Below are 20,029 nucleotides of genomic sequence, written 5' to 3'. Positions count from 1 at the left end.
GTGCTGTTTTGAGCCTAGGCCTCAAGAGGCCTTGTACAGTTTCACTTCTCTTGGAGCCCTGTCATTGTCATGGGAACAAGTCAGGGTGAACCTACTGGAAGTGGGAGACCATGCAGAGCAGAGATAAGCCATTCCAGCTAAGGCCATCCGTCAGTCCCCAACTAATTGGTAGGTGACTACAGAGGGATGAGTAAGCACAGCCAAGACCAGAAGAATATCCAGCTAAGACCAAAAGTCGCTGACACACAGAACTGAGAGCTAAATTAATGGTTGTTGTTTCAAGCCAGTACCTTTTGGGAAGTTTGTTACGATATAGTACTCTACACCTCTTGGATCAGTTCACCAGCTGAGGTGAGAGAATGGGTATTCCATATTGTGGGAGATGCCCTGGGTGCCCCCTGACTGGCTATGGTATGCCAAAACGCTGCCAGCTGCTGCTAATAGTTCACATATGCAACTCTCTTAGGAGAATTGCCCTTGGGTGACAGGAACCACCTCAGCTCATAGCAACTCCCTCATTCTTGGGTGTTCTGTAACTAAGGACTGCCTGGTATGAGGGTACAAAGGTGTCTTTGCCTCCAGGAGGGGCAAATGCCCTTGCAACTTACACTCCAGATAGTCCCCTCTTCTGCCCTACCTCCCCATCATCAGACTGAGGCAAGATGTCATCTGAAACCTCATCTTTGCTTAACTGCCTCCCTTTGCAGGTCTCTTCTGAAGGTTGGTGAGCTTAAGCCTCCAACCTGGGGCTCACAGTCCATTGCTTATCATACAGAATACATTCCCCCAAAATGTGTATCAACTTAGCTGGGCCAGAGTTCTCAATATTCTGTTATTATCCTCCATTTTTTAAATCTGATATAATTATCCTGTAATGCTGTTTTAAAGTGCCATCAAGTTGGTTCTGACTCCTAGTGACTCTGTATAAAGTTTCTGAGGAGTGGTTGCTGAGTTTGAACCACTGACCTTGCAATTCAAATTGACCTTGTGGTAGAGGTTTATCCTACAGAGCTCCTGCTTGTTGTAAATTCCAGCCTCTATGATGTTAATGAAGGAGCCTGGGTTTGTAGCAGATTATGAGCTGGACTGCTGCTAACAGCAAGGTCAGTAGTTTGATTCTACTAGTCACTCTGTGGGCAAAAGATGAAACTTTCTGATCTTGTAAAGATTTACAGCCTCTGAAACACTGTTTCCAACTTTGAGTTGGAACTGACTCATAGCATACAGCCACCACCACCACTGCCATCATCTACAGGATTAGCTTGTATCTTGAATCAATCTTTTTTGAGATCTAAAACGGATTAAACAATTGAACACAGATTAATTATGTAGATGATACAACCTTGCTTGCTGAAAGTGAAGAGGACTTAAAATATTTACTGATGAAGATCAAAGAACACAGCCTTCTGTATGGATTGTATCCCAATGTAAAGAAAACAAAAATCCTCACCAATGGACCAATAAACAACATTCTGATCAAAGGAGAAAAGATAGAAGTTGTCAAGGACTTCATTCTTCTTGGATCAACTATCAACACTCATGGAAGCAGCAGTCAAGAAATCAAAGGACGTATTGCATTAGGCAAATCTGCTGCACAAGGCCTTTTTAAAGTGTTGAAGAGCAAAGATGTCAACTTGAGGACTAAGGTGCGCCTGACCCAAGCCATGGTATTTTCAATACCCTCATGTGCATGCGAAAGCTGGACAGTGAATAAGGAAGACCGTAGAAGAATTGATGACTCTGAATTATGGTGTTGGAGGTGAATATTGAAAGTGCCATGGGCTGCCAAAAAACCAACAGATTTGTGTTGGAAGAAGTGCAGCCTGAGTGCTCCTTGGAGGCCAGGATGGCCAAACTTGGGACATATTGTCAGGAGGGACAAGTGGCTGGAGAAGGATATCATGTTTGGTAAGGTGGAGGGTCAGAGAAAAAGACGAAGACCCCCAGCCAGATGGATTGGCAAAGTGGCAGCATCAGTGAGCTCTAGCATGGCAACGATAGTGAGGTTGGCCCAGGATCGGGCAGTGTTTCGTTCTGTTGTGCATAAGGTTGCTATGGGTCGGTACCGACTTGATGGCAGTTAACAACAACTACCATCTGGTGTGGTGCTATAGGATAAGCACTGGACTGCTGACTGCAAAGCTGGTGGTTCAAAACCCCAGCTGCTCTTTGGAAACCCTATACAGGATGGCTATGAGTCAGAACCAATTCGACAACACTTAACAACACTACCACCAAGAAAGAAGACCTGGGAGTGGAGTATGTTCTATGAACCTACTATCCCTGCGCAGGGAAGCTCCTCAACTTAGGGGAAGACTGATGCCAAGACACGTGGAACTCTCCAAAGGAGCCCAAGCTAGTCTATGTTGAAAAGACACAAGGACCTCCCCCCCCAGATCTAACAAAGAAAAAAAGTCTTTCCCTAGAACTGGTGCCTTGAATTCAGACTTCCAACCTTCTAAACTGGAAGATAATAATTTTCTGTGGTCTAGTGCTTATCCTACAGCACTAAATAACTAAGACATAGGTATATATTTTTCTATTACTGACTGTTACATTTCAGGATAGATCTTAAAATGTTCTTTTTGGCGTCCTTCCTCTTTAATTTATCATTCTCAGCAAGTTGTTGTTAGGTGCCCTCGAGTTGGTACTGACTCACTCACACTGCCTAGTCCTGGGCCAACTTCACACACGTTGCTATGATTGATTGAGTCCATTGCTGCTGCCACTATGCCAATCCATCTAATTGGGGGTCCTCCTTTTATTCTCTGCCTCTCCATTTTACCAAACATGATAGCCTTCTCCAGGGACTGGTCCCTCCTGATAACAGGTCCAAAATACGAGAGAGGAAGTCTGGTCATCCTGGCTTCTAAGGAGAATTCTGCTTGACCAAAAGTGAGCAGCTATTCAAACAGAACAAGGGAACATGAAATGGTTTTAAATTAGGAATGGTGTGTGCTAGGGTTGTATTCTTTCACCATGCTTATTCAACCTCTATGGTGAGAAAATAATCGGAGAAGCTGGATTATATGAAGAAAAACATGGCATCAAGGTTGGAGGAAGACTCATTAACATCCTGTGATATTCAGATGATACAACCTTGCTTGCTGAAAGTGAAGAGGACTTTAAATTCTCAGTACAGTAGACCGTACAATTACCTGATTTAAAATGGCCAATACCGGTCCATTTTAGGTCACTAATAAGTATGATATATATCTTCAAGTATTCCATTCCATTTTTGACAACTTTCAGTTTTGCTTGATTTATATTTCATATATTCCACCTTTTGATTATTATTAGATGTTTGTAGCTGTTTCTTCACAGTTTGAGTTGTGCCACATCAGCAAATGAAGGTTATGAAAGCTTTACTCCATCTGTAACACTAAGGTAGCCTCTACTTTAGGAAGCAGCTCTCCTCTAGTCCCATCTTGAGTGCCTTCCACCCTACAGGGCTCATATTTTGGCACTAGTATTCCATTGCTATCTCTAGGGGTCCACTGGCTAATTTTTCCAAAGTAAATTGTGAAATCCGTATTCCCAGTCTGTGTTAGTCTGGAAGCTTCACTGAAACCTGCACAGTGCATAAGGCTATTGTTAAGTGCCATCAAGGTGATTCTGACTCACAGTGACCCTGTATAGGGTTTCAGAGGGGCAGTTGGTGAGTTTGAAGCATTGACCTTGTGGTTAACAGTCTAGTACTTATCCTGTAGCCCAACATCAGGACTCCTAGGCTGTTAATCAGTTGGTGAATAGAACCAGCACCATCCAGGCCCTCATAAGCCATATTCATATGTTTCTTACCCTACCTTTAATGTCTAGCACAGTTTCTGAAACATACACCAGTTGCCACTGAGTTGACTTTAAGTGTGAGTGCAACTGTGTGTTCTCCACGCAGTTTTCAATGGTTGACTTTTTTTTTTTTTAATGTTTTTATTGTGAATTATGTGTTTGTTTACATGGGTGAACATTATCTTTACATTTATCCTATCGTATTTTGTTTCATTACAATGATCACAGTCCCCTGCATGTATCACCAAACAACCAAAGGGTACACCCTACACGCCTGCCCTTCAGTTGCCAGCACACAGCCTTTCTCCCTCCCTGAGTCCAGAGTCTCCAACCACTCCTTCTGTCCACTCACCTTCTCTGCCTCCATCCCTAATGTCACTGCCTCCCTAGACAGGGTCTCACTTTTCTCCCTTGATGGCTCCTGGACTGCAAAATCAGCCACTCTCCTCCTTTTGTTACCAAACCTTTCCAACACTCACTGTTAGACCTGATAGCAATCATTTCCTATTGAATGAACCACAGGAGTCCTTTCCCCCTCACCTTTTATCATCCCCATTCAGACAGGCTGGAAACAATTCAGTGGAGATTCTACCTTTCCTTGTATCCTGTGGAGCTAGGTTCCCTATTGAAAGCTTGTAAGCCAGTCACTTCTTGCCTTTGTAGTCCCCCATTTTAGGTAGCCAATGTCTACGTTTCCTATCCCTGTCGACCCTGTGTACCAAGGGGGTGGGAATGATCCTCACTGTAGAGATTTGTCCACTCCTTTGTCATACTGCATCCATAAGCATAGGTCAAGATCATCTACTTGTAGTGGGTTACTCCTTTTTTATTTAATGGTTGACTTTTGAAAGCAGATCGTCATGCCCTTCTTTTGAAGTGCCTCTGGGTAGACTCAAACCTCCACCCTTTCTGTTAGCAGTTGAGAACACTCGCCATTTGCATTACCCTGTGACTTCTGGAACATAGCAGTTTCCTAGTACAGATTTGCTGAGTAAGTAAATGATAAAATGAATGCTGTCTACTAAAGATTCATAGATAATTATTACCTCCAGCCTCTTTCCAATTTTAGAATAAAATTCATGGGAATGAACTTTATAAAAAAGATCTTTACAGTCAATTTCTATAAACATGTCTTTTTATTCTAAAAGGCAAAGATTCATTATATCTAAATACTTTAAATAATGCACATTCCTCCTTAAAGAATATGCTGACAATAAAATTAATGAATTCAGCCAAGTTCTTCAGAAACTTGGCACATAATGTAAAGATACTCAGCATAGTCTAAATATACAGTAACATGTTCTATATGAACTGCAAAGTCCACCTTTACTGGCTGCAGAAGCTATGAAGAGCACAAGGGAGACATTTCAATGGTAGAACTCGCAAGTAAAACTATGAGCCTGTTCAGTGTCCAGTAGCTAGTGGAAAGGTCCTTTTCCAGTTCTTGACAACACAACATTTCAGAGCAGAAGCAGGGGCCATGGGTGGCTGCCCTGATTTCTTAAAGCTCAAACTACATGACGGTAGTTGTGGAGGGATCCTTCCTGAAGTCTCATGTTACCACATTGTTAGCAGGGCATTGTGGTATCACAGGCACAAGACACTGAGGAAAAAATTCAAGATTCAAGTTGTACTAATGAAGGAGTCTATGGGCAAAGAACACTCCATGTCTGTCAGTTTGTTATACTGTGGTAGCTTGTGTGTGCTGTGATGTTGGAAGCTATACAACTCGTGTTTCAAATACTAGTAGGGTCACTGCAGGACAGCTAATTCTTTATGATGGCCTTTCTAGCCATCCTGCTTCATTCTGTGATGTACTGTAAATCCTAGCCTTGTGATTATGGATCCATTTTTTTTTTTTTTTTGGAAGTTTTTATTGTGAATTATGTGATAGTTTACATGGGAGAACATTAGCCTTGCATTCATCCTATCGTAAATCGTTTCATTGCCATGATTACAATCCCTTCCATGTCTAATCAAAATCCAAAGGGTACATACACCCTGCAAACCTGCCCCCTGCTGGTCATCAGCTTACAGTCCCTCTCCCTCCCTGGGTCTAGAGTCTCCAGCCACTCCATCTCTCCACATCATCGACTCTGCCTCCATCTCTGGCATTACTGCTTCTCTGGGTAGGGTCCCATACTCCGCTCTTCTCTCTTGATGGTCCCAGGGACCGCTCTGCTCCTGGACTGCAAAGTCAACCACTCCCCTCCTTTTGCTATAAAATGTCTGCCTTTACATTTTTATGGATCCATTTTGTTAATGAGGCAGAGATTAAGGAACACTAGTATGACTTTGTAGGCTAGGTACTGGACCACAAGGTTGGTTTGAACTGCAAGGTCGGTGGTTCACCAGCTGCTTCTCAGAAACCCTGCACAGGGTGGCTATGAGTCAGAACCACCTCAACAACACTTAACAACAACAAAGATGACCTCACCTTAATAGAGAGTGTTACTTAAGTTACCACCCTTAGTTTTCCTTGGACGCATGGTCCAAGTCCAATATGGAGGAATGCTTTGATACAGTTAGCACTCTTCCTGTGGATCTTGCATCTGGTTCATCACGTCTGACCTTCAAGTCCGTGGGAGCTGCAGCCTATCACCTGACCTGATTCACCAGCTCCCACAGTCTTGAGCATCTGACCTGTCAATTTGATGGCTTCCTCAGCTTCTGAGGTTACATGGGTGAGGAGAATCCTCCAGACTGACTTCTGAACTACAGATTTGAGACTTGCCAGTCTCCACAATTTCATGAGCCATTTTTTTGTTGAGTTTTGTGAGATGTTGCAGCATATTGCAGAACCCTGAGACACAAGGGTGGGAAAGAGTGGTGGCGGATATTAAAGATTATGTAGTCATATGACATGCTGGAAGAGTCAGACATTTGGGATATCTTTATAGGGACCAGTCTCATACTGATCTTTTGAAAAGACATTATTCCTGTAGTTACCCATGTTGGACAGGTTTCAGCGGAGCTTCTGAACTAAGAACAAACCAGGAAGAAGAAATAAGCAACCCACTTCTTCTGAAGGATTGTTCTTGCTATGTGCTGTCTAGTCAGTTTGACTCATAGCAACCCTTTATAGGGTTTCAGAGGAACAGCTGGTGAATTTGAACTGACCTTGAGGTTCAAACCAACTATGTGATCCAGTGTGTATCCTACATTGCCACACTAGAACTCCTCTGAGGAATTAGCCCTGAAAACCTTATTAATAGCAGTGAAACACTGTTATATAGTGTCCGAAGATGAACTCCTCAGGTTGGAAGACACTCAAATTACAACTGAGGAAGGGAAATGGTTGAGGACACTGCCTCTCTGGTCTTAGACCCACCTTAGAAAGCCTGGAAGGGCCTATCCTTGCTCAGGGTGTCATAGTTGTATGAGGTTATCAACAGCTGAGAACTTCACTCTTCAGTCACAGCTAAAGGGAAACACTGACAAGGATCTTTTATTTAAACGAGGACAAGCATGTACTTGTCCCCAAGCACTAACTCTGCTGTGAGACATGCCACCATCATGGTTAAACTGTGCCTGGGTGTCACCATCACTTCAAATGATCTAAAGCAAAAGAATGTTTTCTTCCACACTAGTGTCCCTTAAGTGAGGTCACAGTACTCTGCTTCCAATGAGCTTGTAAGCTCCACAAAACAGAAAGATTACCTTGCAGCTTAACTCTTGGCACTTTAGAACTTTTTTTGTACTAAGCATGACATGCGGTTCTGCACGATAATGCACTTGATGGTAAGGTCAGTTTGAACAGCAAGGTCGGCTGTTCAAACTCACCAGCTGTTCCTTGGAAACCCTATACAGGTTTGCTATGAATCGGAACTGACTCAATGGCAATTAACCACAACAAAATTTGATAAAATCATCATTGAATAAACAAAGAGAATAGACATAGTATGTTATCTTCATGATAAACACATCTTCTTTTTCTCAAAAGCCAATGAGTGCATGAAGTAATTATATCAGTATAGGTAGATTTCAATGATATGGCTCTTATACCCTTGCTGAGCACAGGATAACACTGGGCACCTGTTGTACTAATATGAACTTGGCAGGCACTGAGACACGGGGCTGCCACACTGAGGCCCGGGTGATGAAACAGAGTACCACAGTGCTGTTGATAAGCCAGTTTCCTCCATTAATAAATACTCCCTGGGCCATCTCAGCTAATCTTCTGAACAATACTCCAGTACAACGTTTCAGCTTCGAAAGCCCTGCCTTTCTATATGTGGTCAAATGGATGTCAAAGTTTACATCTTCAAACTCTAGAATAAAATTTCTGTTTATTAGTTTTTTGCTTTGCCTATGGTTTTTCAGTTTAGTATCCCAATCAAAGCAAATTCAAATAGCATTTTTATTGACTGATTTTTAAGAAGGAGCTGAGGACTTCTGACAAGAAATTTTCTGAGAAAAAAGTCCTCTAGTCATATCGTAGATGTAGCAGATGCTACCATTTTTCATTAGACTTCCACTTGCCTTCCATGCCTTCATGAAGTTTTCTAAGCCTGTGATTCACGATAAAATACGGTACTACAAATGTCAGGAGCGTATAACTTTAGCTTTACCTGAGGTAAAACATCTGTTCTCCCCTCCTCCAAATGCCTGGCTGACCCATACTGATGAAAGGAAGGAGAACTTACGATTCTGGAGGCAGCAGCGTGTGTTGTTGATGCTGGGTGAGGTTTGGCTGAACTCTGAAAGGAAGGCTGGCAGAATCTCTGGCCTATATCCGGAGGGGAAGAGGAGGTATAGATGCGGTTTTCTAATCGCTCAGGTTCATGTTTATAGGATTCCAGAGGAAATGAGTGCTGCTTGGTCACCTGGGTGGGTGTCGATGGAGAAGAGGAGAGGCCTGAGGCTGGGAAGACAAAATACCAGAGTGTTGTTAGAAGGTAGAAGAGCTAGAAAGTTGTTGTTGTTGTTTTTTTTTTGGTAGGACTCAAAACTTAGAACACAAAAGGCCCTAACAGTAAACTTATAAACTATTTTGAAAGCAAAAAACTGAAGTCTCCCCCCTGCTCTATGGTGGGACTGGAGGTGAGTGGGGAAAGGGTGGAACCGATCCGATCTGAGAAGCCCAGTTCTCAGAACAGGGGGCTGGGAAAGCGGAGAGGACCATCAGGAGGCATCTGGCCCAACTCAGGCTGCTCTCGGGGCCAGGCTCCAGCTTCACAGTGATGCCAGCCAAGTTGTGGGAGAAGGCGCCTGGGCCTGTCAAAGGGCTCTGCTGGGGACCAGGAGCCGCTGCTGGTGCTTTGTGTGTTGTTTGCAGAGCCAGGACCTGGCCAGCTGCAGACCCAGAGGGTGGGGTGGCATGTCCTCCACAGCTCTACAGGACAAAGGTCCAGCAGGCAGGCACATACTCTGATTCCTCCCAGCAGCCCCACAGGCTGGTACTGTGGTGGTATGCTTGTACCTGCCCCCACCACTGCCGGACACTGAAGGCCTCATCTCTGTTCTCTTGAGAGAGGAGCACTGCACTCAGTTGGCACAGGCGTCCTGGCAAGAGGGACAACAGGGAGGGCGGGTGGCATTTCAGGCTGCAAAGACTGAGTGCCTGTGAGGACATATAGATAGGCTGCCCCCTGCCAGCCACAGGTCCTTGTGTATAGGGGTTACCCTACCTGTGACCTCGAACGCTCTTCTAGCCATGGCAAAAGGCACAGTTTAAAGACAGCCCCTCCAGCTGGCCTGTCCCAGACCCAACTCAGACTTTCTGTTCTAGCTACACCATGTATGAATTTTCAAAGGCCCCCTAGGAAATACAACTCTGGGGAGGCACTGTGGCAAGATCTAACAAAACCACCAATGCACAAATTCCTTGACCCAAATGGCTTCTGTGTGTATATTCCTCACATATATGGCGTTGTTGTTGTTATTAAGTGCCGTCGAGTCGATTCTGACCCATAGCGACCCTGTATAAGGTTTCCAAGGAGCAGCTGGTGAGCTTGAACTGCCTACCTTGCAGTTCAAATGGTTTTGCAGTCTGGCGCATTAACCCACAGCGCCACCCCAGGACTCCAGATACATGGTACACCTGCTAAATGGTGAGTACCTGGGATTCCTCTGGACCACAGTGCTCTTCAAAAGAGAGAAGAAAGAAAGTGCATGAGTATCTACCTGCTGGCATATGCTGAGAGTATCTCCAAAAGGTCCTGTAGGAATCTAGAAATATTGGTGCTGGGAGCCATTCTGCTTCTGCCATTTGACACAGTCCCGGCAAAAGGAGAAAACATCAGCAAAGTAGATGATTCTTTAGAAAGGCACTCCTTTCTAGCATGGTTCTGATTTCGCTTGTAGGGATATATTGTACTGCCATATTCATGGCTTTTACTATGAGTTCTGTAGAGTTTAGGAGAAACCAGTCTTGCAACAATTGTTTCAGCTTCATTGGATTAAATTCAAAGGGAATTGTATGACCTATTCCCTCTCACAGAAAACCTGAGCACAAAGCAGCTGCATTTATGAGATCACAAAAGCAGATAAAGAACTAAAGTGAAGCTGACCGACCCCTATAGACCTCACCTAAGTCAATTACTGGCCCAGAATCCACAAACCCCCCACTACCATACACAGGAACCTACGTAATTGGGCAGAGAATGGCAAACATAAATAAAAGGTGGTCAAAATTTAATAATCTACCTTTCCTGCAGCAATTAACCAGGTTGGGCCCTTTAACATGCCTCACGGCCCCAAAAGAAAGAAACATAGGAACACTGTAGTTAAGTGATTTAATGAATACTTTAGAAAAACAAAATAATTAAATAGATGTTAGTAATGCTTTTACTATAGAAAATAGTAGTACCTTATGTAGGATAGAAGATTGATAATTAGCTAGTAGAAACAATAAAGCAGTGTAGGCTATGATGATTGATACAAACTTGTATTATAGTAAGAGGATGTAATCAGGGGTCTGGGAGGTGGAAATGATTTGTTTAAGGTTTAACTTGATCTTTTAGTGGGAATGGGAAAGAACAATCTATCACTTACGTAGAAGAGGAGATGATGTCAGAAGGAAAATGCTTAATGGTTAGAAAATGAACAGGATGTTTGAAAGGTCAGGTGGGACATCATAGAAATCCTTTTGTTAAGGTTTTATAATCACAGGGTGAAAGAATGCTATGATTAAAAATGTGTAATAATTCAAGGGAAAAATCAAGGTATCAAATCATTATGCATTGTGTAATTTTAAGTATAAAGACTTGCTGAGCTGGGGCAAAATGAGAGCTCCATCAGCCAACTAAGCGGAGACTCCTCGACTACTTTCACTTTCGCCGATTCCACGTCTCCTCTCAAGTCTCACAATCCTGCAAAAGCTGGACTCCCACACACTGGTCATCTTTGGGGATGGGAACCATTGGCAGGGAAGATTTTCATTGTGTGTCTTTCCTATTCTTTAAACTTTATATCATATGAATGTATTATCTTTCAGAAAACTGCTTTTTAAGCCACTTACTTTTGGGCCAATGACTAGTTAATGCTAATATTTAATGGCCTCCTCGCCCAGTTCCAGCCAGTCCTTTCCCCAGTTTACACAGTTCTGCCCTACTGGTGTAGAGCTCTTTAAAGAGACAGGCAGCATCTTCCTTAGCCTGAGGTCCTCTAGAGTGTGCCCCTCAAGCCCTTCTCTCTCCATTTCTAGGACCAACAAAAAGCTGTCCCATTTACATTGCTCTTCAGGGAAGATCCACAGTTATTGTGTGGCGGGATGTTCATGTCAAATGAGAAATATTTGTAGTTCTTTGGAGACACAGAACTACATGCATTTCCCAAGTATAAATAATTAAAGGAGAAAGTGACCAAAGAGGGCTTTCTAAAGCACAAACTATGCTTCCCACTCCTGTGGGATTGTCCTGCTTAAGTAGGCCCCATATGAATAATGGAATAATCCTAACCCAGTCTAGACACAGAGCCACAGGGAAGGCTGGCTAGAAAAGACTGGGAGTCACATAAACTTTACAGCTTAACTTTATAGGAAGAGAAAATAAAGTGGAGTTTTAATTTGGTGGTGGGAACAAATTGTGTCTTATGGGACTAAATGATTTTCTCAATTCCCTCAAGAACCCCTTTGAAATTTTTAAGAGATCAAAAGATGTTCTTATTTTTTTCGCCTTGCCTTCCTGCTGCTGCTTTGCTCCTTTCCTAGAGCATGTGAATCTGTGAGGGGAACAGGATGTAACTCTGGACTCCAGAGGAGGATACGCAATTGGCATATGTGGGTAACTTAGCTGTACCAGAAAGATCCTTCCTGGAACCAAAAATATGTGCCCCTTTGCACCGATAACTGAAATCTCTTTCAATACACTATTAGCACACTATCACTGTTTTTGTACAGTACTTTGTTTATCTAATTCTTCCACACATGAGCAGATTTATAATCCCATTTAACAGATGAAGAAACTGATGGCTTGAGAAATTAAGTCCTTTCAGTCTTTTAATGAGGGGATAAATGGCAAAGGTTACACATATTCGTTAAGGAGCCCCTGTAGTCTAGTGGGTTATGAGTTGGGCTGCTAACCTCAAGGTCAGCAGTTCGATTCTACCAACCACTCCTTGGTAGAAAGATGAGGCTTTCTGCTCCCATAAAGATTTACAGCCATGGAAGCCCTTTACAGGGTCACTATGAGTCAGAATTGACTCCATGGCACAGCACCAAGCAACCAGCCAATATCTCTAGTGTTCTGACTTCAAATCCCAAATGGTTTTTCCATGATTAAACTGAGCTATCTCTAAGAGAAAGAACCTGAGACTTAAAATCACATTTTAAATGTGTGAATAACTCTTCCAAAAAAGTGAGGTCCCATAGGCAAACAGGAAAGAGAACAAGGAAGAGGTGCATCTGAGGTTGGAGATAAAAGGTGCCACGCTCAGTAAAGGAGTGCAGAGCTCAGGAAGAGGGAGGTACTTTGTAGACTTCATTGGTAGGTAAGATTATGTTTCTTAAAAAGGTACCTTTTCTTCCATTAAAACTAGAAAGAGTAGAAAATAATCAACAGAGGAGATCTTTTCCTCACATTTATGATAAAAAAGATAGGTTATAGATTAAATGTGTCCCCCAAAATATGTATTAGAGCCCTAATCCCTGTACTTGTAGATGTAAACCAATTTGGAAATACGTATTCGTTATGTTAATGAGATCTGACTCTATAGGAACCTTCTGTCCCTGTTCAGTTCAGCCCTTCTCTCCCTGGCATCCCTAGCCCTCCAGGGCTAGGTCAGTGAGTACTGGCTATATGCTTGGGTGTCTACTTTGGACTGGCTGGTCCTAAATTTGAGATTTTTCTCTACCCACCTCAGGGTACCAGTTGAAAGCTCAAGAGGCCACATGATTCCCTCCACTTCAGACCAGCCAACCTTGACTACTCCCCTTCAGGTCCTAAAATTCACTGAAATGACTCACAATACTCATAGGAAAAACCATACCTCTGGTAACAGTCGTAATAGAGCAACAACAACAACAACAAAAGGTTACAAGTGCAGAGAGGCATAGGGCAAGGTCTGGGAGGGGTCCCAGTGGGCATGAAACTTTCATATCCTAAGGGGACACATAGACTCCTACAAGCAGATGCTCACTCATAACAACCAGGAAGCTCCATGTGATTCTCAGTACAGAGGGCTTTTATCAGCTTGCCAGGTGGCCATGAGAGATTACATCATGCCTTGAGAAACGTAGTAAGCACTGTCTGGTCAGCTCTCAGGAATCCAGAACAAAAGGCCATATTGCTTTCTGCACCGCACAGTTGTGAACATCTGTTGTCCTCCAGGAAACGGAAGGAACCATTCCAGAAGCAGCTCAGAAACCAGCAGATCTATCAGTAAGAATAGGGGCAGAGCTGCCACTTCCTTGTTTAAAAGGGTAGAGCCAGCATCTACCAAATCTCAGAGACTAACGTACCACCTCCTAAATTTCACAAAGCCTAACTGACACTGCTGTGGCGCTTGGGTTAATGCACCAGACTGCAAAGTCGTTTGAACTGCAAGGTTGGTGGTTCAAGCTCACCAGCGTCTCCTATACAGGGTTGCTATGGGTCGGAACCGACTTGACGGCACTTAACAACAACTGACACTACCTTGGTTCCAGGCGGTTGGACTGCTCCTCAAGTGGGCCAAGACAATGGGGCTGCCATCCAAAGTTCAGTGGTAGGGCTACCATTCCCATGGCCAGGAGAACAGAGCCACCTAGGTTTGAGGGGTTGGGGTCACCACTCAGGTAGACCAGGAGAATGGTGCTGCAAGTGGGGTCGCCATCCCAGTGGGCCTAGAAGGTGGGGCTAAAGCCCATGGACAAGGGTGTCGGACCAGATTCCAGAGAGCATGGCCAATGCCCAGAGCCTGAGGGTAGAGCCATTGCCCAGATATGCCCAGAAAATTGGGGTTTATTTTCAAGCCTTAAAAGCTCATGAAATATGCTATCTGAGTTTTGGACTTGCTTGGTATCTATGCTGCCCTCCTTTTCCTCCAGCTTCTCCCATTTAGAATGGAAAGATCTACCTTATGTCTGTCCCACCACTATATGTGTTCTAAGTTTCACAGGTTCACAGCTAGGAAGGAATTGTGCTCCAGAATGGAACACACCCAGAGTCTTACACAGTTTGGAAGATGAGAAATTGAACTGAGAGTTTATGTTAGAATGGGATAAGGCTTTGGGATGATGGGAATGTGTTTTATACATGGGAAGGACATGAATTTTGGGAGACCAATGGGTAAAGTTATGGATTAAATTGTGTCTCCTTAAAATATGTGTTGGGATCATAACTCTTATACATTTGCTGATGGAGCACAACTAGAAATGAGGAGAAACAGCTGCAAACATCCATTAATAACTGGAACATGAAATGTACAAAGTATAAATTTAGGGAAATTGGAAGTTGTCAAAAATGAAACTGAATATATAAATATCAATATCCCAGGCATTCGTAAGCTGAAAGGGACTGATCTTGGCCATTTTGAATCTGACAATTATATGGTTTACTATGCCAGGAACGACAAATTCAAGAGGAATGGTGTAGCATTCATGGTCAAAAAAGATCATTTCAAGATCTATCTTGAAGCACAATGCTGTCTGTGATAGGATAATATCCATATGCTTACAAGAAAGCTAAGTTAGTATCATTATTAATATTATTCAATTTATGCACCAACCACTAAAGCCAGTGACGATGAAAAAGTGAAGAATTCTACCAACTTCTTCAGTCTGAAATTGATCAAACATGCAATCAAGACATATTGATAATTACTGGTGGTTAGAATGCAAAGGTTGGAAACAGAGAGGAAGGATCCCTAGTTGGAAAATATGTCCTTGGTGATAGAAATTATGGTGGAGACCGAATGACAGAATTCTGTAAGACGAATGACTTTTTAATTGCAAATACCTATTATACACAACATAAAAGGCAATTATACACATGGAACTCACTAGATGGAATATATAGGAATGAAATTGACTACATCTGTGGGAAGAGCCAGTGAAAAGGCTCCATATCTGTTGCGGACCGTGTAAAACTGGTCAGAGGTTCGAGGCCCTATAGGCCCGAGTGTAACAAATGAGGCCACTGGCAGTTAATGGCAAATTGTTTTTCATCTTAATATTGTTACATGTATTAATTTAAGACACGGAGCCTTTGATAATCCACAGATAAATGTGATATTTTCCTAAAGCCTAAGACTAAAAGTTGCAAGGTCAAGTCTTTCTCCAAAAGGATTAACTAAAAATATCTTAGCTACTTCTCGGTTCTTTGTTCTATAGACAAAGAACCCATCCTCTCTAATCCCTTTTCCAGGTGCAGCCCATTCACCTGGGCGTCTCCTGCAGAACTCTCACCTTCCCCCAACTGAGCTCAGGGGCTATAGATATAATTGGGCCTGAGAATCCAAGTTGCTGGCCTGGGATTCGAACCAGCGAAGTAGGATGTAAAGTTACCTGAAGGTCTGGAAAAGTACTGATGTTACCTGTACCTTGCCTAAGTCCCTCCCAGCTTGGTGTGAAGCTCCTTCCCTAAATAAAAGAGGCCCAGGCCTCCCCAGGGGTGCATTACGGGTTGGAAGGCATGCAGTAAAGATTGCAGGGCAGTGAGTTGCTGCCTACAGAGGCCATGATGCCTGTAGTCCCAAGCCTGCCCACCAGTGATGTATCCACCCTGGCTTTGGGGTGCTTCATTGTCTCCCTTCTTGTTTGTCTGTGTATTCTTTCGCTATCCCTATTGCCGCTGGATCTCCCCTCCTCGTGAACCAAACACTCATGAGCCGAACCCCTATGTCGAGGCAGGTCCCCGACACATATCATCACTCAAACAAAGGCCAGGGGTATACTATGAAACAGATCATTAACTGCTCATATGAAAGTTCACACTAAAGCTAAAGAAAATTCAAACCAGTCCTTGAGAAACAAAATGTGACTTGAACATATTCTACCTGAATTTAGAGACCATCTCAAGAACAGACTTTATGCACTCGACACAAACAACAAAAGAGCTGTGGATGACATCAAGAACATCATACAGGAAGAAAGCAAAAGGTCATAAAAAAGACAGGGAAGAAAGAAAAGGCAGAAATAGACGTCAGGAAAGACTCTGAAATTTGTTCTCCAGCGTAAGACATGCTAAAGGGAATTGAAGAAAAGAAGAAATGAAAGAGCGCAACAGAAAATTTCAAAGGGCAGCTTGAGAAGACAAAGTATTACAATGACATTTGCAAACGCACGGAGTTAGAAAGCCAAAAAGGAAGAATACGTTCAGCATTTCTCGAGGTGAAAGAACTGAAGAAAAAAATACAACCTTTGATTTGCAATACTGAAGGATTCTACAGGCAAAATACTGAATGATGCAGAAAGCATTTAAAAAATGGAAGGAATACAAAGAGTAACTGTATCAACAAGAAATGGTGTATCTGCTGGTGAGTGGAAGAGGAGGAAAGGCAGCAATGAAGATCTGAGCTGAGTTTGACAACATTCCATAGACTCCCGTCGACCTGGAGATGTGAGAGAAGAGGAAGGGCTGGTTGGTTCAAAGTGTGGTGAAACCTGGGGACGCCTGAGCCCATGGACAAGGACATAGCCATGGAAGGCTAGAGCTGAGAGTGAAGCATCCAGCTGATAGGAAATGAGGGGAGATGCACAGGAACACCCAAACTTGCAGATAGTACCCATTTGAGCTAGCTTTGATGACTTGATGATGAGAACTCGATAGAGGAAAAAAAAAAAAAAAATTTGATAAAGGAAATTGCTACAATTTTGATGAATGTGACCTATATTTATGGATGTAGTAGCTCAAAATACCAACTGAGAGGAAAGGAATCTTCACATCAAGGATCAATCCTATCCCCTTTGTATACAGAGTTGATAGGGACAGAGTGGGGGGTCTTAGACATTGGCTACCTATAAAGGCACATATAAAAACCCTATGTGGACAGTTCTACTTTGTCCTATAGGCCCCTAGAAGTCAAACTGAGTCCACAGCAGTGGGTTTGGTTTTGGGTGGTTCTCTGTTCACAAATCTTTATAAATACCCTGGAAGCTTTTTCTGTAGTTGTTTACTGAAATGCTCTTCAGTTTCGGAAAAAGGAAAAAAAAAAAAAAAAAAGTCAAAGTACGATTTATAGAAGATTCAAAATTATTTGAACACATTAAATTTGTACAAACTTTCAATAATTAATACTAAATAAATGAAGTGTCTTTAAAATATTTTTAAAAAGAAAAGAAAAGAAATGGTGTGTGTTCAACCATTTCAAGAGGTAGAATATGATCAAGAACTGATGGTACTGAAGAAGTAGCCCAAGCTGCACTGAAGGCATTGGCGAAAAACAAGACTCTAGTAGTTCACAGAATACAAACTGAAATCTTTCATCAAACTGATGCAGCACTGGAGGTGCTCACTCATCTACGCCAAATAATTTGAAAGACAGATACCTGGCCAACTGATGGGAAGAGACCCATTTCTGTGCCCATTCAAAAGAGAGGTGACCCAATAGAATGTGAAAATCACTGAACGGTATCATTAATGTCACATACAAATAAATTTATTCAGAAGATAATTTAAAAATGGCTGTAACAGTATATTGACCGAGAACTGGCAGAAATTCAAGCTGATTCAGAAGAAGACGTGGAACTAGGGATATCATTGCTGACATCAGCTGGACCTTGGCTGAAAGCAGAGAATAACACAAAGATGTTTACTTGTGCTTTATTGACTATGCAAAGGCTTTCAACTGTGTGGACTATAACAAGCTGTGGATAACATTGCGAAGAATGGGTATTCCAGAACATTTAATTGTGCTCATGAGGAACCTGTACGTAGACCAAGAGGCAGTTGTTCAAACAAAACAAGGTGATACTGAATGACTTATAAAAAGGAAAGGTGTGTGCCAAGGTTGTAGCCTTTCGCTGTACTTAAAATACTTACTGATGAAGATCGAAGACGACAGTCTTCAGTATGGATTGCACCTCAATGTAACAAAACAAAAATCCTCACCACTGGACCAAATAAACAGCATCATGATAAATGGAGAAAAGACTGACGTTTCCAAAGACTTCATTTTGCTTGGATCCATAGTCAATATTCATGTAAGCAACTGTCAAGAAATTAAATGATGTATTGCATTGGACAAATCTACTTCACAAGACCGCTTTAAAGTGTTCGAGAACAAAGATTTCAGTTTGAGGACTAAGGTGTGCACGACCCAAACCATGGTATTTTCCGTAGTCTCATATGCATGTGAAAGTTGGACAATGAATAATAAAGACCAAAGAATATCTGATACATTTAAGTTATGGTGTCGGAGAAGAATACTGAAGGTACCATAGACTGCCAAAAGAGCAAATAGGTGTGTGTTGGGAGTACAGTTACGAGTCCTCCTTAGAAGCCAGGATGGCTAGACTTTGCCTCTCATACTTTGGACGTGTTATCAGGAGGGACCAATCCCTAGAGAAGGACAACATGTTTGGCAAAATGAAGGGTTCGCAAAAAAGAGGACGATCCCCAATGAGATGGATTGGCACAGTGGCAGAAGCAGTAGGCTCAAGCATGACAATGATTGTGAGGATGGCACAGGACAGGGCAGTGTGCTCTAGGGTCGCTGTGAGTTGGAACTGACCTGAAGGCACCTAACAACAAACAACAATACCTATGGAAGTAATTCTGTTTGGAAATAAGAGGGACTTTCAAAAAGTAAGCGGCAAAATGGAATTCAAAGATATGGAATTTTTCTATAAACTTTTTGAAGCCTCTTACAGTGCAGTGGGATTACTCCCTTACGTCACATAGCTCTTCCACCCATAGTCTTTGTAACTCCCACTACACAACTGTTTTCTCCTGATGGATCTGAGTAGGAGATGGTGGGAGCAGATGCTGTCAGGATATGATTCCGTTGTGAATGATTGCTAACAGGACTAGCTGTGACACCAGCTAAGTGGCTAAGGAGCAGCAGCAACAGAACCAAGAGCCAGAACACAAGACAGAGTGGTGGGTTTCCTGGCCCATGAAGAAAGTCAATATAAATGCCTTCAGGCAGGAAGCTTGCTTGTATAATGGGGTGCCTCCAGACGCTTAATTGGGGAGCTAGGTTTGCTTTGTTGTTGTGAAGTGCTGTCGAGTCGGTTCCCACCCATAGTGACCCTGTATAGGGTTTTTGAGGAGCAGCTAGTGAGTTTGAACCCCTGACCTTGCAGTTCACACGGCTTTGCAGTCTGGCGCACCAGGACTCCAAGGTTTGCTTACACACAGAGTAAAGCCAAGCACCTCTGAACTGAGACTTATAGTTGTTGTAGCTGTTCTGCGCTGTGGAGTTGGTTCCGACTCATAGCGACCCTGAACAGGGTTTCCGAGGCTGTAAATCTTTACGGGAGCAGAAAGCCTCATCTTTCTCCTGTGGAACTGCTGACCATGAGATTAGCAGCCCGATTAGTAACCACTATACTACTAGAGCTCCATTTATCAGCACCACCAAAGGAGCTTTGCAACATTTCCTGAATAGGGCAGAGGCCAGGCCAAGGGGTGAGGGCTAGAGACAGGCCTTCCTTAGGTCACAATTAGAAAGAAGTTGTCCTGACTCAAGAACTGCATTCTGAACCTTTCAAATCCTGAACTGTAAGTGGTCAACTTCCCTAAGAAACACCATAACTGAGAGTGTAGTGTCTGAGTTCCATGTGGTCACTGAAATGAACATCAAACACAGTGGAGGAGAGCGAGCTGTGGGAGGGATGTTGAGTGGTACACTTGGGAGAGAAGGTAGAGGGCTGGAG

At 42.9% G+C, this 20,029-nt stretch overlaps 1 protein-coding gene across 1 annotated transcript in view; it reads right to left on the bottom strand.

Moving 5' to 3' along the window:
- PRKAG2 (protein kinase, AMP-activated, gamma 2 non-catalytic subunit) overlaps nucleotides 1-20,029 on the bottom strand; it is a 474,947-nt gene that overhangs the window by 185,451 nt on the left and 269,467 nt on the right. The window contains exon 4 of the mRNA XM_006873702.1: nucleotides 8,448-8,653. Within this exon, the coding sequence (XP_006873764.1) occupies nucleotides 8,448-8,653 (206 nt within the window). The remainder of the gene's footprint in view (nucleotides 1-8,447; nucleotides 8,654-20,029) is intronic.

The sequence above is a fragment of the Chrysochloris asiatica genome, unplaced genomic scaffold, assembly GCF_000296735.1.
Source record: "Chrysochloris asiatica unplaced genomic scaffold, ChrAsi1.0 scaffold00249, whole genome shotgun sequence".
Classification (NCBI taxonomy): Eukaryota; Metazoa; Chordata; class Mammalia; order Afrosoricida; family Chrysochloridae; genus Chrysochloris; species Chrysochloris asiatica.
This window is presented reverse-complemented; position numbering and strand designations above follow the sequence as displayed.